Here is a 25,495-nt window from a genome sequence, read left to right as displayed (position 1 = left end):
AGACATTTAGATATTCTGAAATGCAATTGCATAAAAAGTATTTTAAGGACTAAGAGTTAACTGATACAAAATTAGAAAAAAATTTTGTGGTTTTCTTTTCAAATACAAAAATCTCCTTTTAGTGTGTGTATGTACACATGTATATAAAATATAGCCCACAAACAATATATAGTAATAATAGTAATAAATAATTACCAAGCATTTATGTGACAGGCCCAGTTCTAAGTGTTGTACATGTATTTACTCATAATACTCAAAACAACCATATGAAAAGTAGGTATTATTATCTCTAGTCTACAGATGAAGGAATTAAGTCAGAGAAAGACGTTACGGAACTTGGCCATGGTCACATAGCTGGTAGACAGCAGAGCAGGGAATCTGAAGATCTCGATCAGGCCATCTGGCTCGAGTCAGTACTCTTAATTAAACACCATGTAGTTGCACTTTTACTAGCACTGATTAAGAAAATACATAACGACCAGATAAACAAAGAAAACTACTATGACTTCAGTAATGCTCAACTAAATCAGTACTTGTAAATCCAAATGGCATTTGTGCACACCATTCACGCTTCATTTACTATTTTAGCTAAATAAAGAATGAAATGATACTGCACGATACGCATAAGGATTTAAAGACCCCTTGTAATAACTCCCTGGGGGAGTCCCTCAATTGTCCACTGCTCACAAGCTGAGTGCTGCCTAATGAGAGTGCAAGATAATATATAATCAAAGGATAGCAAAACTCAAATTATAAATATGGAAAAGGAAAAAAATTATTGTAGAACTTGAAAAGAAAAAGAACCTTTTAAGAAGGTTAGGCCAAGTGGGGGAAGGAAAAGTATTTAATTATAGGACACATAAGAATAAGCAACTCAGGTTCTTAAACAAGATAAAAGTAGAATTCTGTGATCTGGCCACAGTATATAGGACTAAAAAGAGAAACAGAGCCTCGTTCAGAGATTATTAAGATAAGTCACAGATGACATTAGGAGTTTAACACAGAGCCATGGAAATGGGGAGAAAAAGGATAAACTGCAGCATTATTCTGAATGAACAATAGGTCTTTGGTAACTGACACACATACAGAATAAAGGAGACAGGAAAGCTGAAGAGTCTCTAATGTTAAAAGGCCTGAAAAATAGTGCCTCAAAAAAAGGCCTGAAAAATGGTTGTCCAGGGAAGGAGATTTGGTCATACTGAAGAGAAGACAAGAGAAATGGGTGAAGGTTTTTATTTCCCCAAACAGCTCGAAATTCAACTGTGAGATTTCGGTCAGTTCAGGGATACATATCTCTCTATCTCTCTATCTATCTATAGATGATCAGTCCAGAAGTCATCATGAAAGTCCCGAGTATGACTGGGTTTTCTGAGGGAGAGAGAGAAGAGCATGACTGAGATTGAGGCAACAATTATAATTACAGAGTATGTTGGATGAAAAGGAGAGAACAGAAGGGACCTAGAGGTCATTTAACCCTCTCTTTACAGTCAACCACAGAGGTTAAAAACTTATCTAAGGGCAGAGTTCCTTTTCCAGAGGAACTGGAAAAACAGGGATGGAAAGCCAGATAGCACTCAAGACGGCTGACAGCCCTTCAAGGAAATGCAATTTAACATTAGACTCCCTCTAAGTAAATAATAAAAATTAAGGCAATATTCACAACTGTTTCATTACCTTAATAATATCAGTTCCTCCAGGTTTTGATTTGAGTTCCTCAATTTCTTTCTCCAATTCTAAATTATTAAATTTAAAAAAAGGATTCCAGTTCAGAAATGAAGAAAACAGTTACTGGCTAAACTAATAAGCACATTCTTAAAAAAGAAAAAAGAAAAAAAATCACTATAAATTAGAATACATTTCAGAAGTAATAGATATTTTGAGAAAAAATTAACTTCATCCAGTATTACCTTTTATTTTCCTTTTTATTATGGAAACTCCAAACAAATAAAAGTAGAGAGAATAGTATGATTAATCTCCATGCACCCATCACCTTGATTTAGCAATTATTATATGGCCAATCTTGTTTCATCCTGACCTGTATTCACTTTCTCATTTCGCTCTTTTCTTACCCATCCAGATAAATTTTGAAGCAAATCCAAGACATTATTTCAACTGTAAACAACTTCTTACTATACAATCTTAAAGCAACAACTAACCTTATGTTAAATGTGTGTTAATCTGTTTCATCAACTCATGTCTAGGTCTGGAGCCTAGAACACCTTTCCAAATAAAGTATTCCATCACAAATCAATCCAAAGCACACTGTGACCTTTCTGAGTACAAAATAAATCTTGGCTTTTAAGGCTGGGCAGTTAACATTTGTTAAGTCACTGGAAATTCAAGCAATCACCCACATGTGCTAAAAAGCATATTAGTATCTTCATTCTTTTGGAATATAAAGAAAGGGATACTGAACAGGGAATCAATCAACTTCAGCAAATAAATATAATTCAAAATTCCAAAAATGGAAATTTTTTATTACTTTATTTAGGTCTCTTTTTACTACTTTGGGCCTACAACCTTGTGTCTCTAACATTTTAATTGACTAAAAGAAAAAATGTTAACTTTAACAAATTCTTTTTAAAAATCTTCCTCCATGACTTAATTTTAATAATTCAAAGGTAACTGCAGTTTAGAGATATGAGATAACAAAAAAATTAGAGGCAATGGTTAGAATGTTAAATAATAGAGTCCACGAAATTGTCTAAGATTTTACTGGATTCACTGGTAAACAAAACAAACCAATGAACTGCTAAAAAACTAATTTTTAACCATGATTAAATGATATTGTGGTTAAGATGAATATTTTCAACTCAATACCTGTACATCTTGATTTAGCTTTCTGTAGTAGCATCATCTGCTTTTTGGCAAACTTGATAAGATCTTCCTTGGGCAATGTTTCCAGCTGAAAAATTTACTGATGTTACTAATTTGTCATAACTCATGTTTCTACTACACCACAAAAAAGAAACATAATGTCTGCCTAAAAATAAAACATGTACTGAATAAATCATGTCAACCAAACACCACATTTTTTAAAATTAACAAATGCAACTTCGATTATTAGTTAACTACTATGAAATGTAAAAAAACAGCACATATCCTCTTACATACAGATATTGTTGGCAGAGGTTAAGACACATTCTAGTTTTTTATTTCTTTAATTGCTAAATTAGGGAACTAAGAATAATTCTACTTCAAGCTCTTTAGAGCTGTGAAATTATTTCATTCTATTCAAGGCTGAAAGATATCTTTATTACATAAAAATATGTAAGCATAATTCTTACAGCAATGAATCAGGTTGCATTTAGACTTTAACTGAAAAATCAGGTAAAATTATTTCATGGGTGCGCTCAGTTTTCTCATCTGTAAAACTGGGATAACAGTAGTTATCTCATGGTTATCATGAAGCTGAAATAAAGTAACTGAGTGTTTAGGCAAGTGCCTGAAACTTAGTATGCAAGCAATAAAATGCTATCTTTGAGAATCATTGAATGGTAAATGTTGTACAGGGCCATAAAAATTACCCAATTCCACTCTTCACACAGTAGGAGAGAAACCTACAGAATAAAGTCCCTTGATTCCTATCTATGTCACTGCTTTCCACTCCACTACATAAATCCTCATAAATTAGACTACTTTGTTTAATGTCTGAAAAACTGCAGAATCTCTCAACAGTGCTAACCAGGAGCAGGAAGTAAACAAAAAGTCAACTCTTTTCATACCAGGAAACTTAAAAAGGAAATAGATGGGTGACTACGTAAATTAAAATTGAGATCCCTTGGAAAAAGACTATTTCTATTAAATAGGCCACCCCTCCTCCCATGCCAAAATTTTCCAATTCATCACCCTTCCACTCTTCAGGGTGCCTGCTAGTCAAGTATTTTCTTCACCTTAGATTTCCCGGTTCCAGGGGTAGCTGGAGAAGCCACCCCATCTTGAACAGGATCCTGCAAAGCAAAATCAAACCCAGGCGGTCAGAAGAACTCTTTTCCTATCGCGGACACAACGCGTGAAACCTTAAGAGATAAAAACCCTTCCGTGGAATGAAGTGGAGGAAACCCTTAACACGAAAAAGTGAACTGGGGAAGGAGGAGGCTGTCGCTGTGGTAAATCGTACATAAGTGGCTCTAAGGGGCGGGTAATCGCGAGGGACGGAGTTTGGAAAAGACGGAGAGAAACAGGGGCAGCGCAGGGTTTCGGGTGGCAAAGGGGAGGCTGCCGATGCCTCCAGCGCAGCCCATCTCCGCGTCGAGCCGCGGCGTGGGGAAAGCTCGGCGGGAAAGTGATGGGCCCCAACCCCAATCCGCCGCCGTGGCCGCGTTACCTCCATGACCGCCCGCCCACTACGGTCCGGTGTCCCGCAGTAGCGCGGCCCCACCGCCACCTCCGCACTTCCGTCTGCAGCAGCTTCTGACGCAGCCTCGATTACCGGTCAAAGGTCGCGCTTCTCCGGGGCCCGGCCCCGCCCCCAGCGTCTCCATGGCTACGGCCCTGCGGCGCTTCCGCTTCCGCCCCTACATCCTGCAGGCCGTTCCAACAGCCCCTCCTAACCCTGGTACCCTGCAGGTCCATCCCCAGTCCAGTCTTGCTTGGCTGCCGACCTAGGGACGGGGACAGGGTCCGCAAATTCACCGGGTCAAACCCTGGTGCTGGTGTTGGGTGTCATAAACTCTGGGAGGTTTGAATCCTGCCACTGCTCTGTATTAGACGTGAGAACTTGGACAAATTACCCTCAGGGCCTCGTTTCCATATTTGTAAAATCAAGTAATGGTGATGGGAATATTATGTTGGGGGGCAGGTACCACAAAAAGATGTCTGCCAACTATCTTACTCTTTAGAAGAAGCACCGAATGCCTGCCAGACAGACAGCTGCTTTCAAGGGGTTTCTTAGGCAAATGTCAAGTATGGTGCCCTATAAGCTTGCTGGGGAACTGACGGAATCAAGGCTTAGGGCCTTCCCAGGAGCAGGCATTTCCTGGCTCTCTGGAGGTGGTGAGGAGATCCCCTGCAGAGCTCTGCCCAAGAGGAGCTCTGTACCTTTGCTGATGTAGGAGGAAGAAAGATAGACGGTCTCTCTTCGGGAGTTGGGTCAGAGACGGGAGGAGACACCAAATAAGAGATCAAAGAGTCCTCACTTCTGAGGGTACAACCGTTAGAATTGCTGCCCAGTCACCAAAACTGCTGTTGTGTCCGGATTGGCACTCCAGAAGTCTTCCTGTTTGCAAAGGGTTTGCTTAAAATGCTTTGATGTTACCTTTACCTTCCCATTATGTTTATAACTAATGCCCATTGACTAAAGGTAACTTGAATATGCGTCCTACTTCTCTGTCGTTTGAAATGGCAAGGCGGCGTGTAGTATGTATCAAATAAATAGTAGCTAATTATTACTAAGTAAAGTGAGAGTTATATAACCAACAGAGAAAGAAAAATTATTCCGAACATTACAGTGTCCTCCAGAACCGTGGTGGCCCATCCTTTTTGATAGTGTGGCTACTCTTTGGCTGGTGTTGGTTCGACGATAGTTTGGGACTTCTGTTTAATATTTTGGTTTAGTGATAATGTTTTCTTTTTTTTTCAACTATATAATTTTAATTTTTAAAGTGTTAAGCAAATATGAAAAAAGTTTACATTTCTTTATTTTGGGTGATTAGTGCAGAGGAGTGTGTTTTTATCTTTGTACTTACAGAATTATTATTTTTTTTAGTTTTAGAATTATTTTAGTTTCAGGCATACAAAACAATGTAATAGACATTTACACCCCTCACAAAGTGATAATCCCACCAAGTCTACTACCCATCTGACATTGTACATAGCTATTACGATACCATTGACTATATTCCCTATGCTGTACTTTACATATATATATGTATAGTTGACATATATACAGTTAACATTCAATATTATTTTATATTAGTTACAGGTGTACAGCACAGTGGTTAGGCATGTCTATTCAGGTCCTCTGCCCATTTTTAAATTGGATTGTTCGTTTCGTTGGTGTTGAGTTTTTTTATAAACTTTGGATATTAACCCCTTATCAGATGTATCATTGGCAAATATCTTCTCTTATTCAGTAGGATGTCTTTTTGTTTTGTTGATGGTGACTTTGCTGTGGAAAAACTTTTTAGTTCGATGTCGTCCCATTTGTTTATTTTTTCTTTTCCTTCTCTTGCCCAAGGAGATATATCAGTCAAAATATTACTAAGGGTAATGTTTACTTCCTATATTTGCTTCCTATATTATTTTCTAGGAGTTTATGGTTTAGGGTCTTACATTTAAGTCTTTAATCCATTTTAAATTCATTATTGTATATGGTGTAAGGAGGTGATCCAGGTTCATTTTTTCGCATGTATCGATCCAGTTTTCTCAACACCATTTATTAAATAGACTGTCTTTACCTCAATGTAAATTCTTGCTTCCTTTGTCATAGATTAAATGACCATATAGGCATGAATTTATTTCTGGTCTCTCTATTCTGTTCCATTGACCTTTGTGTCTGTTTTAATGCCAATGTCATGCTGTTTTGATTACTATAGCTTTGTAGTATAATTTGATATCAGGTAACATGATACCTCCTGCTTTATTCTTATTTCTAAAGATTGCCCTCGCTATTCAGGGTCTTTTATGGTTTCATGTAAATTTTATGATTATTTGTTCTAGTTCTGTGAAAAATGCCATTGGTGTTTTGTTAGGGATTACATTGCATCTATATATTACTTTGGGTAGTGTGGATATTTTAACGATATTAGTTCTTCCTATCCATGAGCATGGTATATGTTTCCTTGTACTCACTTTGTGCTTTGTTTGCTCTTCTTTTTCCGGTTCTCTTAGGTGTAAAGTTAGACTGAGATTTTTCTTGTTTCTTTTTTTTTTTTTTTAATTGCTTTTTTGCTGGCATGGTACAGTCATTTTTTTTTTTTTTTAAGGATTTTTATTGGGGAAGGGGAACAGGACTTTATTGGGGACAGTGTGTCCTTCCAGGCCTTTTTTCCAAGTCAAGTTGTTGCCCTTTCAATCTTAGTTGTGGAGGGCGCAGCTCAGCTCCAGGTCCAGTTGCCATTTTCTAGTTGCAGGGGGCACAGCCCACCATCTCTTGTGGTAGTTGAACCAGCAGCCTTGTGGTTGAGAGGACGCATTCCAACCAACTGAGCCATCTGGGAGCTCAGCGGCAGCTCAGCTCAAGGTGCCATGTTCAATCTTAGTTGCAGGGGGCGGAGTCCACCATGCCTTGCGGGACTCGAGGAGTTGAACCGACAACCTTGTGGTTGAGAGCCCACTGGCCCATGTGGGAATCTAACCGGCAGCCTTCGGAGTTAGGAGCATGGAGCTCTAACCGCCTGAGCCACCGGGCCGGCCCCTTTCTTGTTTCTTTAGGCAGACCTACATTGCTATGAATTTCCCTCTTAGAACTGCTTTTGCCGTGTACCATACAATTTGGATCATTGTGTTTTCATTTTCATTTGTCTTAAGGTACTTTTTAATTTCTTCCTTGATCTCATTGTTGACCCATTCATTATTTAGTAGCATGTTATTTAGGCTCCATGTGTTTATGTGTTTTCATTTTTTTTCTTGTAATTGATTTCTAGTGTCATATCATTGTGGTCAGAGATGCTTAATATGATTTCAATCTTCTTAAATTTATTGATACTTGTTTTGTGGCCTAGCATGTAGGCTATCTTGGAAAATGTTCCATGTGCTCTTGAAAAGAATGTCTGTGTAGATCTCCTATATCTCTCAGTCTTTTCTGGGTGGCCTTATATAGTATGTGTCCTGTGTGGTCCAGTGGCACAGTCTCCCTGATCACCTGTGTATGTGTTCCAGGAGTGTCCCTTGTGTGTGTTGTATGTATGCTCCTACTGTAGTTGAACCTTGATTGCTTTTGGTGCATCAGTGTGTGGGATTGACTCCCAGGCTGACTGACTATGAGGATTGGCTATGCCCATAGTGTATGAGCTGCTGTGTGGGGGCTGAACCCTCAGAAAAGGGTTCGCCCCCATGGGCTCTTGTGACTGTTGAGACCTCCATTTGAGTGTGCCACTTGTGGGGCTAACCAGATAGTGCTCTGGTGTGGTCTGAAGGTGGCCACTGGGTGTGTTGTTTCTGGTGTATCTTGGGAGGGCCTCCCATGCAGGCCAATTTCAGCCTTGCCTGTTACCGGCTCACAGCTACCTGGTAAGAATCTAAAGCTATATGTGGTTCGCTTCTGCCTGTGCTGTACCTAAAGCTATGTGGGGATGGCCTCCCTGTGAACTGAAGCCCGTTGCCACTAGTAGTGAGACTGAGCCTGCCTAGCAAAAGGCCCAGGGCACCCTAGGCCTATTGACACCTGTCCATCAGCTGTCTGGAAGGTCCAGCCATTAAAAGACCCTCCTTAGGTGCGAGGGCATGGCTGGTTGAACCCGTGTTGAGAGTGTCCTCGGTGATGCAGCACAAGCTGGGCGAGGCAGTGTCCCAGGGAGTCACAAGACGTGACCGGCGGTTTTTACAAAATTAAAGCAAATTTAGTTCTTATGCCAGTGCCCAGCCTGTAACCACTTCGCACAGTGCCCTGAGAGCACCACAATAAGCCACTGCTTGCCTCAGGCTCACAAACCCCCGCGAGCTCTCTAAGAGTGGCTGTGGGTTGTTGTGCATCATCAAAATCTCCCTGGGCCATGGAGGGCCATCAGCTGCTGCAAAAGACCTCCATGGCTCATGGAGCGGGGCCTGCAACCCACGTGGCCAGGTACCCCTGGCAATGCAGCAATAGGTGGGCAGGGCAAGGTTCCAGGGAGCTAAGAGGTGTGGTCAGTGGTTTCTACAAAGTAGGTAAAGTCCAGGCTCCCACACCAGTGCTGGGCCTGCGACCACCCCACAAAAATGCTCTGAGAACACCACGGCCAGCCACCACCCATCTCAGATCCACAGGTTCCCGAGAGCTGCCCAAGACATGCTGTGGGGCAGGTCTTGGGTTACAGCCCACCATCAAATATTTCCCAGGCTGCCGCGGGCTGTGTGCTGCTGCAGAAAGGCTTCTGCAGCTTATGGGGTGCAGCTAGTAGTCCAGCAGTCAAGAGTGGGTGATGTAGCACCAGCTGTATGGAGGACAGGAACCCAGGTCATCACCATGGTGGTACACGTGCATGGATGCCACCAGACCAATGTGGTTCTAGACTTGGTCCTTTGGAGAACTTAACACTGAAAAGATGGTGCCCTCCTGTAGACCACATGTGTATCAGGCTCCACACCAGGACAACAATGGTTACTGCCCTTCCGTCTCTCAACCCAAAGCCAAACAACTCAATCTTTCCCTGCATGTCTCTGGGTCTTCTGAGCTGCCACCCCTCCACCAGAGACCAGGTAAGTGCCTGCAAGGTATCAAGTCTGTGTGTGGGCTCTACCGTAGCATTTCCAGCTTCCCACCGCCCCACCGGGAAGGGCAGACAAAGTCCTCACTGATTTTCACTGCCAATTGCCATGGGAACTTCTCTTCCTGGCACAGGACCCCTGGGCTGGGGAGCCTGGCATGGGGCTGGGAGGACCTCCACAACTAAGGTGTCCCTCCCCGCATTTAACCACCATCATGCGCTTGGGGTCAGCCTGTTTCACATCTCCCCCACTCCTACCAGTCTCGATGTGGCCTCTTCTTTATAGCCTTAGTTTATTCTTGAGGTTGATTGTTCTATAATTTGTTTATAATTTTGGTGTGATCCTGAGATACAGTAGGCATAGCATTTACCTAATCTGCCACCTTGGACCTCTCTGATAATGTTCTCTTTTTCTTTGAATATGAATAAAGAAACATACAGCTATGATTGCAGTTGGCAGACATTTGCCACTACAATGGGAGGGAGCCGGAGGACAAAATTTATATCAGGAAGAAGGCAGACCCCAGACAGTCAGTCATTGAGGAATAAAGCTGGAATCCTGATCCATCTATAACAAATAAGTCAATAAATTCCCTTTATCAAGTGAGCCAGTTAACACTGGGATTTGCTGTTACTTATAATGTTGTTACACATCACTAGTCAATTATTTATAGGATTTGAATAAGCTTAGAACTGAAACTACAGGGATATTTGTTCTATTAATATAAAGAACTTTATAGAGTTTTTTTACCTTCTAGTATGGGATCTAGTCTAGGATCAGGTATTGCATTTAATTTTCGTATCGCTTTAGGCTTCTTTAATCTGGAACATTTCCATAGCCTTTCTTGGCCTCTTATAAAATTGACACTTTTGATATTTGGTCAGAAAAAAACACCGAGCTCATAGATAACAAACAGCAGATTGATGGTGGCCAGAGGCTGGGTGAAACGGGTCAAGGTGGTCAAAAGGTACAAACTCCCACTTATAAAATAGGTCCTGGGTCTATAACGTACAGCACTGTGACTATAGTTAATACTGCATTGAATATTTTAAAGTTGCTAAGTGAGTAGATCTCATCATGAGAGAAAAGTTCTCATCATGAGAAAAAATGTTGTAACTATGTATGGTAATGGATGTTAACTAGACTTATTGTGGTGATCGTCTCCAAATAGATACAAATATTGAATCATTATGTTCTGCAGCTGTGTGTGGGCTTGACAAGAAGGTGACTAATATGTTGTATGTTATACATCAATTTGAAAACAAAAATTTTAATTGACATTTTTGAAAACTATACTTCTCCCCAATTTTTCAATTAACATTGAGTAAAATTGACTTTTCTCTTGACATACAAGTAGAGTCTTTGAATTTTAATACATGTATATACTCATGTAATCACCACATGATCAGGCTTCAGAACAGTTTTATTTACATCCTCAAAACTACTCCATATGTTAGCAAGGGGCAAAAGTCCCCTTTCAGAGGACTCCAAGTGAGGTTCTTTTCCCACTAGGTGTTGTGAAGCCAGTTATGAGACAAAGTGAGCATTAAGAGCACATGGTTTTAGTCTATGGCTAGAGAATGGAGAAGCAGGAGCCCAAGTTTCAGATCAACTTCTCGTCCCTCAGCAGTGCAGAGACGGTCTAGAAAGGACAGTAGAAAAGAAAGGAAGATTTAGGAAAATAGCAAGTAGGAATATTGATGGATTTTCCAGGGAAGGAGGCAGCAGCTTTTTCTTGGAATCAGGATTCCATCCTCCCTCTTTTTGTTCATTTGTGGTCTCTTCAGGCCATTGTCATGGCAGTTGTCAACTGTCATGTTGCTGGTAGGTGTGTTATTTAACATTGGGATTATATTATAATGAGCTTTAAAATCTTTTGTAAGTCATTTAGACAGCCTTCTTGGTTTTGCCTGGTTTCAGCTAGTCTTGACAAGTTCTTAGCAGCTGACGGGGACCTCCATGTTCTCAGAGTTAGGGAGGGGGAGAGGGTTAGCCCGCCTCTGAGACCTTCAGGCAGGCCCTGCCGGCCGGTAGGGGTGACACATGCTACTCCCTTGTAGCCACACAGCCCTCCCAGCCCTAATCACTGGCAACCATGATTTATTGTTTGTTACTGGAATTTTGTCGTTACATGAATGTCATATAAATGGAAACATGTAGTATTTTGAGACTGGCTTCTTTCCCTCAGTAAAATGCCTTTGAGATTCATCCAAGTTGTTGGAAATATCAATAATTTGTTCCCTTTTATTGCTATGTAATATTCGTTATACAGATGTACCATAATTTGTTTATTCATTCACCAGTTGCGGGACATTTGGGTTTGTTTCCAGTTTTGGGTGGTAATGAATAGAGGCACTATAAACATTCATGTTCAGGTTTTTGTGTGGACAGAATAAGTCTTTCTTTCTCTAGGGTGTACACCTGAGCAATTTGTTGCGTTCTTTGGTAAGTGTGTTTACCTTTTTTAATAAACTGCCAAGCTGTTCACCCTGATCATTACCCAGGCAATGGCAGAGAGGAGTCATATTTAATGACCAACTGTCTTCCTGGGGACAGCCACGTTTAGTGACCAACAGCCTTACTTAGTAAGGTATGCAGACCAGGATATGAGAGAGGCAGGCAGAAACCTGTTTGAGTTGATTTTTATACAGGCTATTTCAATACTTAACAATACCAAATGCCCTCAGAGGGAAGGGAGCATGGAAGGACCAGTGAATACCTCGTCAGCCCATTGTTGAATAGCTTATGGTCGGGTTACAGATTTTCCAGAAATCCAAACACATGACACATATTAACTTCAGGGTCCACAAGAGTATAACTGGTTGGCTGATTGCACTAAAACAACAGCACTGTAACCTGAAAAAGTGTCGTCAGCAATGAGGCATCCTGACAAATAGCCTAGGAATGGGGCTCACCCATCAGTGGGGGGTCACCTGCCAGGCGAGGAATGAAAGTCACCTTGGGCAGGAATGAAAGTCTGGGATGCAGTGGCAGCCTGTGCAGAAACAGAACTCTTCACGTTGTGCCTTTCCTGTGATGGTGGGTGTATGTCACGTCTGATGTGATGACGGTCCCAGACAGCACGCTAATATTAGCACCGGGGCGTGGCAGCCTCAACTGGCAACGTGATTCCAGTCAGTGCCATCAGAAAATGGAGCTTTTCTGTGGGCGTCCACGTGAGACCCCAAAAAGTTTAATCATCCGCTCTCATTTGTTTCCACAGTTTCTGGCCGCCGAGATGGGTGTCTTTAATCAGCCAGTCTGTAATTTCCAAAGTGACAGACTGTTGTTAAGAGCTCGAGACAGTAAACACCGAGCAGGGTTCATCCAGGCGGGTCTGACCGCAGCTCTAAGAAGCGCCTTGCGGTCCTTCCTGGGAGCAGAGGTACCATGTCTGTTTTCCGTGCTGCAGATTGAACAGCTATTGCAGTCCCGAGGAAACCATTGAGTTTTAGCTCAGCCCAAACAGGCTCAGGATTGAGGGGGACCTGTGAATTGAGGGTCCCGGTGAGCTAGTGAAGCAGCTCACACAGCTAAGTGGGGGCAGAATGTTCCCCAGAGGGAGGCTGCCACTGTGTCCTGTAAAGCCCAGATGCCTGTTTTCATTGGACAAGTAAGGTTGTGTGAGCCCCTTTCGTATTGTAATTTGTAGAGTCTGAGTTGAGCCACCCAAAAATGGGGATATCAGGCCAGAGATTCACCAGGTCTACCTAGGTCAGTCATTTGATTCTCACAAGAGCACTGTAGCCAGTTGGTAAGTGCTTTTGAAAAGGGTGCCCCTGGTAAGCATGCCAGGGAGGCGCTGAGAGCGAACCCCAGGGGCCCTGCCAGGGGAAGGCTGCTGTCCTTCCCCAGAGGCTCTCATCAACACAGCCCTCAGTCACAGAGACTTGCGCTCCATGTCGTGAGGAATGTGGAGCTGCCGGCGGAGCAAGCATGGGGAAGTCTGCTGTGTGCACCACACTCTAACGATACCAGCATGGAGGTTAGCCAACAGAAAGGACAGAGCAGCACGTACTGTCCTCAGGACTCAGGGAGCCCAGTAAGGCTCCGGGGTCCATTCTGGTGGGCAGGGAGGCAGAGACAGCAGTTTTCCTGGCGTCCAGAGGGACTGAGCACAGCGAATCTGCTCATTGGATTCATAGTTCCCAGAAACTACTCTTCTCAGGCCCCTGACTGTTTATTGGGGTGTACCAGCCTCCCTTCTTAGAAGGGATGTGTCATCTCCCCTTGAGGGCCATTGAAAGTAAGGCTTCTAACTTGCCGGCCATCAGCGTATCATCGCTGAGGTAGATGCTTTGGACAGGAGATGGGGGAGCCATTTGACCCCCTCTACTGGTGGCATAAGGCAAAAGAGTTTGTCCCACCAGCACTTGTTTACATGAGGCTCTTTCTTATTGGGAAGATCCCCTCTGGCACTTATGGGATGGGGACGCACAAGCATGGAACCCATCAGTTCCTACATACTCACTACATTCAGATGTGTGAGTAGAAACAACTGTTGAATCAACCGAATGGACTCCTCCCCCAAGGTCACTGCAGCTATTTCGTCCGTGATCCATCCTGTCCAGACTCATCCGTTGCATGTGGGTGCTCTGTCCTCACAAGGGACCAGGCCAGATGGTGACTTGGTGTCTTTATCTAAGAGAGTCAGGGTAAGAGGAGTCTCTCACTCTTGAAGTTCCCTGGCATATTCAGCTAGATGCATATGGGCTTATATCCTTCTTGCAGAGAGGGAGACCTTTGCCCAAATCCTAATCTTTCTTTTTAAAGCAACCGAATAGAGTAGACGGGGAGCGAGGTATCAGGGATACAGAGGGAGAGAGTAGCTCCACACCACTAAACAAGGCTTTAGATTCCATTGTTCTGAGCAGAGAGGCGGCTGCTTGGGGCTCAACCAGGTGAACTAGTGTCTGCAATCCCCCCCAAAGCCCTGTATCCCCATTGCTGATACCAGTTGTTTCGGCTTCACAACCTTTTGGAAAACATATTCCCGATCAAAAACTGTGAGTGCCTCTGCCTAAAAGGTGCTCAGAAATGTGTGAAATCTACGCAGAATTGCCTCTCAACACCTCAAATCTTGTGCCTGTCCTAACCTCAGTTTTAGGAGGTTTCTTGTAGATTCTTTTCCTGGATTTTTAATGTATACAATGATGCCTTCTAAGAAGAAAGACAGTTCTATGTCTTCTTTTCCAAAAGTCCGTCTTTTCTTGCTTTCTTTCCGTCCTCATTGTGCAGGGTTGACACTCCAGTGCCCTGTGAAGAGGGGGTAAGCATGCCCGTTCTTGCCTGGACCTGGTCTGAGGGCAACAGTATTCAGTCTGTGACCACGAAGTGTGATGTGAGCTGTAGGTGGTGTGTGTGAAGACGCCCTTTATCAATCCTCTGTACAAGCAATTAAAGAAAACCAAAACCCCTGTTTACAGTACCCTTACATCTTTATTATGAAAATTAAATGTAGTTCTGGTGAAATTGAAAGTATGATTTGCCGCAGTTCATTACACTTTTGAAAACGCCCCTATGCTTGTTGAGTCCCTTTCATCTCACTCCTACCACTTTGTATAGCCTTTGATGACATTTTCATTGAATTAAGTCCTTTAAGAATGGCCCCAAAAATCATGGTTTTATTTATTTTGGGCCTCTCCTACACTGTGGTACTGTGGCCGAAGAGATGGCCACATCCTCTCTCTCTCTCTCTCTCTCTCTCTCTCTCTCTCTCTCTCTCTCTCTCTCTCTGTTCACTCTCTTTTTGTCTCTCAAACATGTGCTCACCCAGTTATGTATATACATTATCTATCTTCAATAATTGACAACTTGTTGACAATCTTGTTTCCATTTTAGTCACATTTACTATCCTCCTAATTCTCCTACATTATTTTGAAATAAAGCCCAGCAATCATATCATTTCCTTTATAAATAACCCTGAATGTATTTTGAAAAGACAAAGACACTTTTAAAAAAGTAGAACAATACTATCATTACACAAATAACAGTGAATAATGTCTTCACATAGACAGTTTTCACATTTGCCACATTTTTGTAACAAAATACTCTTTCTAGGGCTTGGTTGTTGACTGAACATTTTAAGACCCACATATTGCAATTGAATTTACATGTCTCTTTTTCATATCTCTGGAACAGGGAGAGCCAGCTCCAATGTTTTGAGCTGCCTTGGGTAGAGGCCCCAAAGCAGAGAACCGAGGGAGTGTCGAGGCCAACAGGCAGGAATTCAGGCTGTCAGTCCAAACTGCTTGCTGACAAAAACTAGGCGACTGTCCTTGGGAGCGAATCTGCCACAGTTGAAGCACAGCCTCTGGTTCACAGAGACCTTGAGGCAGAGGCACCCGGCTAAACCAGGCCCAGATGTCTGGTCCACAGGGATCGTGAGATGTCAGTACTTGTTCTTAATAGGTGTGAGGCTTGGAAGCAAAGTTGTTTGTGCCTCAGTTTCCCCATATGTCACTTGGCAATAATATAATATAAGAATAATAAACATACCCTCTCAGAGGTTATGGAGAGTCTTAAAGAATTGATGTTTGAAAACTGGTGAGAACACCTGGCATATCACAAGGGCTGTAAATAAATTTAAAATTTCTCCTTACACGTCTGTTAGTCCCTGAGTTTGGAAAATTGCTCCTGACCATTTGCAGGAAACACTCTATAACACACGATGAATAGATGAATGAGTGACACTGGTGAGAGCTTTTGCAAATGTCCTGTTTGAACTGGCCTCACATCGCCGATGTGAAGAGCTGGGTCAGACCCTAGATCCACGCAGGCCTTTTCATGGTTTGAGGCCAGAATGTCTCAGGTTCCTGGGGACTTCCGGAGAGAGAGGGGACTCCCTGGTGGGAGGTGAAGATGGTTGTCAGGCTCAGCTGAGCCTTCTCCAGGGGAAGGCAGGAGCATTGAGCTGTGGACAGAACCTGCTGGCCCAGGGCCTGGAAGCCAAGAAGAGGAGCAGACACAGCCCTGGAGGCTCAGATGAAACAGGCCGGGGCCAGGAGGAGACGTTCAGGGTCCATATCACCAGCTGCTCCTGCTGTGTGGGAGGCCTGGGCTGAGGTATGTGAATGACTCCTTTTGACTCTGGAAATTCAACTTTTATTGTTCCAAATTATACATGTGCATAATATTGAAAATAGTGAACCTGGCTGCTGAGTGGGAGCTGCAGGACTGTCTGTGGGACCAGACGAGGACATCGTCTCCCAGGCACAGCGGCAGGTCTATTACCGGTTTCGAGGTCAAGATGATGGCCTATGTGCTGGTCTCTGCCACCTTGACAAATAAGCCTCAGCTTCTAAGGAAGGCGCAAAGAGGGTGGTGGGGAGGGAGCTGCCAGCCACTTCACCCTCCCCAAATTGCTGCCAGAATGTTATCAGACTTCAAAAGGAAGGAAATTCTGACACGTGCTACAACCAATGCATAAACCTTGAGGACGCTGTGCTAAGAGAAATGAGCCCATCACAAAAGGACAATTACGGAAGATCCCACTTCGATGACGTCCCTAGTGTCATATTCATGAGATGGAAAGTAGAATGGTGGCTGCCAGAGGATGGGAGGAGAGGGGGATGGGGAGTGAGTGTTTCAGTTTTCCAAGATGAAAAGCGTGTCGGAGATGGATGGTGTGGACGGTTGCAGGGCAATATGAATGCACTTCGTACCAGTGAGCTGTAGACTGAAAACTGATTAAGATGGTCGGTTTTATGTTACATGTATTTTACCAAGATATTTTTTTTATTACCTATGGCTGCCCAGAAGTTGCAGTCACCCTGACACCCATCTGGAAGGACATGTCTTAGACATCACTTGTGGCCTGGAGCTCAGGCAGCAAAGACCCACCCATTGCCCTTCAAGGACATGAGAACTTCCCTGGGGTGGCTGCAGGGGCAGCGGTGAATCAGGACATGTGTTTGTCTGCACTGCAACTGGGTCTGCATCTGTGGACAGGGCAGAGCGTGGGAGTCCATGGAGGCCCTGGTCAGGGCACCCACGATGTCCTTGGGTGTTAGAAGTGTGACCTGGTATATAGAGCATTAATTATGAGCACAAGATGGACCCTAATAATTCTGATAGCTATGCCAGTCATACAGTGACAGTCATGCCAGCGCATCACATGAAAGGCGTACCCAGCGAATGCCCTAACCAGGTAACTCGAAACGTAGGGTGGAGTGTGATTATCAGGATTGTTGTGACCTGCACAACACTAGCCGTGGGAAGGCGAGGGAGGCAGCGAGGGTTAAACTATCATAAAGAGACAGAGACTCAAATACAGTTAAATCACAGAGGACCGAGGGACTCGGGTCGGTCATCGTGGGTTTTTATTGATTTCTTACAATAAGCATCACAAGATGAAAGGCAGGGTCCTCGAAATTCTCACACACCATAAAAATTCTTCCAATTCCCAGATATCTGTCCCAAAGCAACCAATGCTCATTGTCCCCAGGCGACTAAGGTGGGTGTGTTCAACCCCCTGGAGGAGCAAGTCTCACAAGGTAAAACCATCCCATGAGCTAAGCAGGAAGAGCGATATCTTATCACTCTAACAAGTCCTTTGCATAGCAGAGTGCAGGACAACAACTGGGGCATGCATCAGCAGCTTCCCATAATGGTGAGGAGGAGGGGTATGGCTACCTCCTGACTTTTATTATGTTAACTCATGGGGGTCCCAATGGGGTCCTGTCTGGCTTAAGTCGTTCCTCCCACAGGAATCATTACTCGTCTTTGACTGCAGACCCTGCTTACAGGGACCAAATAGAGAGACTTAGGATAAATGAACTCAACCCCAAAGAGGGACAGTCCCACAAAGTCTTTCCTTTCCTAAGGAAAGATTGGAGGGGACAAAGGGCTAGGCTGCTGTGTGACCACACAGGATGGCTTTATCGAACTGCAGATGGGTGTACCACTCCCAGTCTTGAGCATAAAATCTGAGCTTTCTTCGATGGCTCATCGCCCAGGCCTCAACTGACAGCTAACAGCTGCATCTGCGCTGGTCCCAGACAGAATGCTTAAATCCTTGCCCCCTGATTGGCTCACCAGCCTGGCCTGATGCCCAATGCTACGCGCCCCAGCACCAGAGGGACTCTCACTGAACACCGGCCTCTCTCTCTCTCATCCTTCTTTCACAAGACTGTTCGCCTTGCCTAACCCTATCGCTTACAAACCTGTGTGACCCTCTCGTGAGAAACTGCTCTACCTCGACTATTGGAGGCTATCCTTTGGCCGGAGTCTTGGTTAATGCCTGTGGAACCTGGTCTTATGGTGATTCATATGTCATCTGACAGACAATCACAGTCAAGAATTGCAGCCTGGTTGCCAGATTCCTGAGGGCTTACTCAGTGTCTTGCAAGGTAGTGTTCTGCTGATTAGTTAAATTAACAAGGTATGCATGTAGCCTTGGGAAAGCCGGACTATGTAAATTGGGCAGTGAGAGAAACAGAAAATCACTGAATAGCAAACTATGAGGCGAATCAAGCTATAGGCTAAGTTATTGATTTCTTACGTTTCAACCTTACACCTGTACCCCTGGCAGAAGTCGGCCAATGGCCCCTGGGCCAAAACTGGGGGCAAGGCAGCCGGCCCGGTGGCTCAGGCGGTTAGAGCTCCATGCTCCTAACTCCGAAGGCTGCCGGTTCGATTCCCACATGGGCCAGTGGGCTCTTAACCACAAGGTTGCTAGTTCAATTCCTTGAGTCCCACAAGGGATGGTGGGCAGCGCCCCCTGCAACTAGCAATGGCAACTGGACCTGGAGCTGAGCTGCGCCCTCCACAACTAAGACTGAAAGGACAACAACTTGAAAAAAAGGCCTGGAAGTACACACTGTTCCCCAATAAAGTCCTGTTCCCCTTCCCCAATTAAAAAAAAAAAAATCTTAAAAAAAAAAAAGCTCAGTCAAAATCCTTTAAAAAAAAAAAAAAAAGACTGGGGGCAAGGCCCTGGGCACCCCCCCCCCCGCAGGGGGTGGGGCCAAAGCAACCCAACTGCTGGAGGAGCGGGTGGGCGGGGGGCCCTGGTGGTCACCAAATCAAGATGGAGAGTGGGACTCTGAATCGACCCCCCTAAGTTGGAGCGGGTCACTGGCGACAACCTGAAGGGGAGTAAAGCTCGGGGGAGGCGGGCAGTGGGCAGGACCCTGACCGCCACTGGATCAGACCCTTCTGGTGATGGGCGTTGATACCGGGTCAATCTGGTCCAACCGCAGTGACGGGGATCCCCGGGACCACCAGGCAAGGGGCGGGGCTCTGACGGCGGCCGGAACAAATTGAGGAGCTTGGCCTCTTCCCCATCGGTGGGGGGCACCGCTCCTGAAACCGTCAAGTTGAACCCAGGGGCCGGGTTTCGGGACCCACGGCGGTGGGCGGGGCACCCTCCATCGCCTGGCCAAGGTGGAGAGGACCTGGGTCTCCCGGTGGGGACGGAGCCCAGCGGTTGTCGGGCAAAGCCAAGGGATGGGGCCCCAGGCTCCCCCACCCCCTCATGGGTCCGGGTCCCTGCCGTTGTCCCGCGAATTTGGGTGTGGCGCCCTGGCCCACCCCATCACCCCACCCCCCTCAGGGGGCGAGTTTCCGGCCCTCAGCCTGCTTGAGCAGGGGGCGGGGCCGCGGGCACCCTTGGCTGGGGACAGAGCCCTGACACGCTGGATCAAGCCAAGGGGTGGGGCTCTGACCCCCCACGGCCGGGGCAAGACCCCCGAGGTAGCAGAGTTGAAAACGACGGTGGCACCCTGGGGCCCCCTGGCAGAGGGCGGGGCCAGGATGAGCTGGGGGCGGGGTCCTGGGCTTCCCGGGCAGGGCCCGAGGCCCTGGCGGCCACCAGGTTGACCCAGGGGCGGGGCCCCGCGACCGCCTAGCCGTGACATGTTTGAAGCCCTGAACCCCCACGGCCGCAGGGTTGATCGGGGGGACTGGGCCTTGGCGTTTACAGGGCAGAGTTAGGGGTGCGGCCATGAACCCCTCTGGCGGGATCGGGGCCCTGGCGTCTGTCGGGTCAAGCGACTGGGGTAGGAGTGGTGGGGAGGAGGATTCGTGAGGGGGAAACTGACTCCATTGGTCGGGGGCGGGCCCCGCGGCAGCCCGGCCAAGAGGGCGGGGTCCCCGGGGCAACAGGGCAACATTTTTTTTTGAAGGATTTATACCTCCTATTTGCCATATCTCTTGAGTACATGTTAACTGTACATTCTATTCACATTAAAATATACTGGAGACTCCAAATGTTTACCCAAGGCCTTGAAGAAAATGTTGACCTGAGCACCACGGAGCCCCAGGACATGTCACATCATTAAGCAGCACCTTTGATGACATTCACCTTATTATAATTCAATGTGTCCTGTACACATTGGCCAGCTTTATCAATTAGCCAAGGTGATTGTCTTTTGTGGGTTAAAAAAAATGAAGGCTTTAGGCTTAGAGGAAAACTCAGGTGATTTTCCTGGACCAAGACCAGGCTCACTTTTGATAGGGAGCAAGTTTGTCCTCAGTGTTCAGTGGCTGTCACCTGGGCCCTTGTCCCCTCTGATACCACCCGTCTGCCTGCCATGGCATCCACACCACCCCACTTTCAACGGTCTTCCATGATCATCAAATGGTCTTCTGGTCTTTTTTTAACAGACTTTTCATCTAGTTCTTTATTATCCGGAGTTCTCTGCATTTTAAATGGCATCAAAGATTGAAAATGGAGGGAGGGTGGACTTTCAGGCATTGAAGGTCAGATAGAGGAGATTTAGATGGAGTGTGGAAAGGCTGACCTAATATCAGCCTTAGACATCCCCTACCTGTCAACTGTCTGCAAGGCTGACCTGAACTGGGGACTTCCAGGGGACAAGGGAGATTAGATCCCATGGCACCACAGCCCTCCTCAGGCTCTTAATGATATTTGGATAGAATTTATAACTCTTCACACCTCATTAATTTAATTTTTCCTTCTATTCTTCCAACTGCCAGGTAGATGAGGGAAACAGATGCCATCATCTTCATTGCCTGAGAAGGAAGCAAGTAAAATGGGCCTTAAAAACTGAAAACAACTGCTTCTCCCATCTTAGGGCTTTCTCCCCCAGATGACTTTGCTGGGGAAATTGATGCATCATTGCTACTCATGTGAACCTCTCCTACCTCCACATAAACATTTTGTTTCACAAAGCCATTCATACAAATTACTGTATTATTTGCCAAGAGTCTAGACCATTTTCAGGAGCAGGCCCACATCCTCCCCTTTACTAATAACTAGGCTTATCTGTTTGCATTTCTGCTTATCAGCTGCTAGTCCGGCTTATCTCCTTATCAGATTATGTATTCTTTAACACACTGCACACCATATGGTCTCCAGCAGAAGGGGCTGTCTTGTTGCCTGCCTGTGGCACAATTTATGTGCCTTTTAACCCTAACCTATAAATATTGGGCCCCAGTACATCTGAAATTCATTTGAACTAGGCAAATCTTACATAATTAGAATAGCAAAAAATGTAGTTCTCAATTTTTTAAATCAAAAAGTATAATATGGACCAAGAATATCAAATTATATGTTTACACAGTGAAACGGAAAGAGCTATAGCTACAACCAACTACTCCACTGAATCTTAATATTGATTGAAAAATAAAAAAGCCAATCCCAGAAGACTATGTAGACCATAATCCCATTTTCTAAATTTTAAAAACAAAACCGCATATCACTGGGGAGTCCCCTAAGCCACACCTACCTGTGTGTGCTCATACTTGAGCTCCATCCCTCTGGGCATGGCAAGCATTTATCCTTTGTATTTCTCTGACGCTGAAACCATAGGTGGGTAGCACTGGATTCAGCAGATTCCCTGTGTCTAGCCTTACTCTCCTGATGGTTGGATGTCACTCTTTTCCCTACAGACCCCTCCTCATTTCCTTAGGGAATCCTGTCTAAGGACTGAAGCAACCTGGGATTGACGCAGTCCTACCCCCACCTCCCAGTTTCACCTACCTCTTCAGAGGGAGGAAGCGTTGCCTTCTCCACAGCTCCCTTCTCACTGGGGTCTCCCAGTTCTGACACAGGCTTCAGCTTTCTGGGAATCCCTCTCCTGGTCTCTTGCTGCTGTGGACCTGTTAGGACACCCCACTAACTCGTCTGGTGTTGCCTGGTGCTGATTGTGTCCTGTATCATGACAAAAGATTGCTGTTGCTTCCACACCTGGTTGTACCTCAGATGAAGCTGGAGCAACAGGACAGGTCCCCAGAGCAACCCCACTCAGTGAGTCTTTAGCTGAATCTGGATCCTCCATCCTGGCAGCCCAGGGTCTTGCTGAGGGGAGACTATTGCAGACAAATTCATAGATGTATCCCCTCCGGGCTCTTGCTGCTCACCTCCAGTCTCAGTTCATCTGTTTCCACCTTTCAGGGACCAAAAGTTCTTCAGTGAGGATGGCTGCCACACATAATTTCCTAAGGGCCACTGCCGTGCCCGGTTCCGTACTGGGTGCTCTAAATCATCATCAGACTCAGTGTATGTCTCCTTTTTATGGTTCATTTTGTAAGGTCTCGTTTCTTCCCTCTGATCTTAGAAATGGTCTACATTTCAAAAACAAAGCCGAAAGGGATTTTTCATCTTTAGGATTATGTCTTAAACTTGTCTCATAATAACTACTACTTTCTCCAAAGTAAGTTCTGAAATGTTTCTGGACAACAGAAAAATAACCATCTGCTTCCAGTCTTCCCCAAGGACAAGCCAACAGGAAATAGTTTTAATCTGTATCATAAATTACAGGGATTAGAGGAAATAAAGCATTTCCGGACAATGATGGCTAAAAAAACAAACAAACAAAAAAAAACAAACGCACACCGTAAACTGATGTATGTTGGAGGTTCCCTGGATTAAGGATACTGAGGGTCTCAATGAGGCATGACTCAGGAGTTATGTTTTCTCTTGTCTTAAATTCACTTCAGCTTTCTTCCAGAAACCCAAAGGATACAGCAAGAACTCTCCTCTCGAATTTTGGTGCTATGGCTTTGTTGATTAAGCCTGACTTGACTTTGGGGAAGATTTTTCTGGGTTTTGCTTCCCTTCTTTGAGTGTGTGTGTGTGTGTGTGTGTGTGTGTGTGTATGTGTGTGTGTGTGTGTTCTAATTCTTTATTTTTCTAGTGACTAGCATACTCTTCTCTCTCCTTTCAAGCGTTGCATGAACTTGAAAAGCCTTCTAAAGACAATCTGCTCCATGAATAGACAATTTGATAGGTATGCTCAGGAAATGCCACGTGCTCCAAGTCCTCAGAGAAGCCTCTGGTTTTCAGGCTGCTGTGGGATCTGCTCCTGCAGAGTTTCTTCCCATAAGGGTGTTAGTCAGTCATGGGAACCCGGAACCCAAGAGGTCTCCAGACCTTGTCCCAGACAAGAAGGCTGGTTCCTCCTGGGACCTGTTCCTGCCATCCAGAACCAGAATGAGGGGGAGGTGAGATTAGGTCTTCATCCTGGATAGACATGAGTGACCTTAGACATATACCTTCTGTGGGGAAAGTGAGCTTGGGGAAATGGGAGGCTTTATCCAATAAAGTTATTTTCTCCAAAAAGAGTTTAAGTTCCTTTGGCTTCCATAGACAGCAATGAATACTAGCTGGATTGGTGGGTTTTGATTTTTAGTTCAGAAAATCCGTTGTTGTCTGTGTGATAGAAGGAAACAAAAACACTGCAAGAACACACAATATCCCTGTAATGACAAGCAGAGAAAAGAAAGGGGAGGAGCACATGCTAGAGAGGGGCTAATTGATTTATTTAGCAATATCTAATCAAGTTATTTAGCAATATGTAATAGCAAAAAACAAAGGCAATTAATAGAATATGCTAATGCCAGAAAGTAAAGGCAGTTAAGACTAAACTATATACACTAATAACAATTTTATGTCAAAGGAGTATATATACATATAAGTTTAAGAGCCCTCAACATATGTTTACTATTGATCAAAAATCACTTGGCTAAATACACAAATAACATTAATAAGGAGTATCCAAAAGCAGTAATAAACTCTATAGGATAGTAACTATCACAGTAGATGCCAAAAGCTCACCAAACTGTACGATAAACAACACTGGAACAGTCAGGAATCAAAACCTTGCCATGTCTGTAGCTGAGAAACTCAGGCGTCTCCCACACCACTGCTTGTTAGTTCCCAAGATGCTGCTGTTGTTGGTGTTGCTGTTGTTGTTGTTGTTGCTAGAAGTCAAGACTTCTTCTGATGCTGTAAGCTGCAAGCTCATATAAGTTTTCAAGATGCTAACAAGTTCTCAAGAAGGCTAACTGTGGGGAACAGCACTGGAGAGGCCAGGAACCAGCCAGACCTCACCAGGTTCACGGCTGGGAGTCAGGACATCCCCTGGTGTTGTAAGCTGCATGTTGCTGGAAGTCTTCACAAAGTTAGAATGATGAAGACTCACCAATGACAAATGACAAAATTACGAGATTACACTGCCAACTGAGGTCTGTCTTACATATTTTTTCAGATGTACCTTAAAGCCAAGTTTCTTGTGCCTGCCTCCCCCTCCGGGAATGGCCAGTTCAAGGAGGGTCTGGCAGTTACTGATATGAATGCTGCCCATCCGGCCGAAGAGCCAATTCATCCAGATAAGCAACAAGGCCTGGCAACATGCCTGTCACGTCGTCCTGATATAACTTAGCTACTTCTTCACTTCATCTGTTGATGTGGGTGAAACAGACAGAAAGCAACCTCATAGAAAAGCAACGTCATCCCTATCTCCCCTACTCAGGAGAATGAGACCAAAGGTGGAATTCTCTCAACTCCTGATCAAGAATTCTTTTAACCCTAAACTAACCATCGCTTCACATGCAGTAGCAGACAAAAGCTAAAAGACAAAAGTTAACATCAGCCAATGAAGGCAAATTTTCCACAACATGTTCCCTGCAATCTCTAAGAGAGATTTGGGTCTAAATCCTCCCTAAGATTGTAAACAAGTTTAAGGGGATACATATTCCCATCTTTAAACTCCAAACTCCCAGATCTGTGCTAGGTCCTCATCCGGGGTAGATGACACTGCTGGTAAAACATCCCAAGACAAGAGTCCAAGGTGGGCGCTTGGGGTTAGGAGAGAGTCCAGAGTTGACAGACGGACTTTCATGCTTTCTTGCTCCTGGCTCGCCTTGTCTTCCCTAGGAGGGGATGGTGACACGACCAAGT

At 44.8% G+C, this 25,495-nt stretch overlaps 1 protein-coding gene and 1 long non-coding RNA gene across 3 annotated transcripts in view; both read right to left on the bottom strand.

Annotated features, from left to right (window-relative positions):
* The window catches only part of GCC2 (GRIP and coiled-coil domain containing 2), a 58,160-nt gene extending 53,697 nt beyond the window's left edge, over positions 1-4,463 (bottom strand). Inside the window, exons 1-4 of the mRNA XM_074332327.2 lie at positions 4,328-4,463; positions 3,894-3,950; positions 2,821-2,905; positions 1,675-1,733 (exon numbers count right to left, since the gene is read on the bottom strand). Of these exons, the coding sequence (XP_074188428.2) occupies positions 1,675-1,733; positions 2,821-2,905; positions 3,894-3,950; positions 4,328-4,333 (207 nt within the window). The 5' untranslated portion in view covers positions 4,334-4,463. The remainder of the gene's footprint in view (positions 1-1,674; positions 1,734-2,820; positions 2,906-3,893; positions 3,951-4,327) is intronic.
* Positions 4,464-20,964: 16,501 nt separating this feature from the next.
* On the bottom strand, positions 20,965-24,923 carry LOC141571846 (uncharacterized). 2 transcript variants are annotated; one of them, XR_012496904.2, is made up of 4 exons: positions 24,371-24,920; positions 22,675-22,878; positions 22,295-22,465; positions 20,965-21,324 (listed from the first exon to the last, which is right to left on the bottom strand). It is a non-coding gene; the product is annotated as an uncharacterized LOC141571846 (long non-coding RNA). The 2 variants fall into 2 exon arrangements; XR_012496903.2 differs by having other exon boundaries at positions 22,295-22,878; positions 24,371-24,923.
* Between the last annotated feature and the right edge of the window lie 572 nt (positions 24,924-25,495).

This window comes from Rhinolophus sinicus, chromosome 2, assembly GCF_057876585.1.
Source record: "Rhinolophus sinicus isolate RSI-liver-muscle chromosome 2, RSI-T2T, whole genome shotgun sequence".
Classification (NCBI taxonomy): domain Eukaryota; kingdom Metazoa; phylum Chordata; class Mammalia; order Chiroptera; family Rhinolophidae; genus Rhinolophus; species Rhinolophus sinicus.
This window is presented reverse-complemented; position numbering and strand designations above follow the sequence as displayed.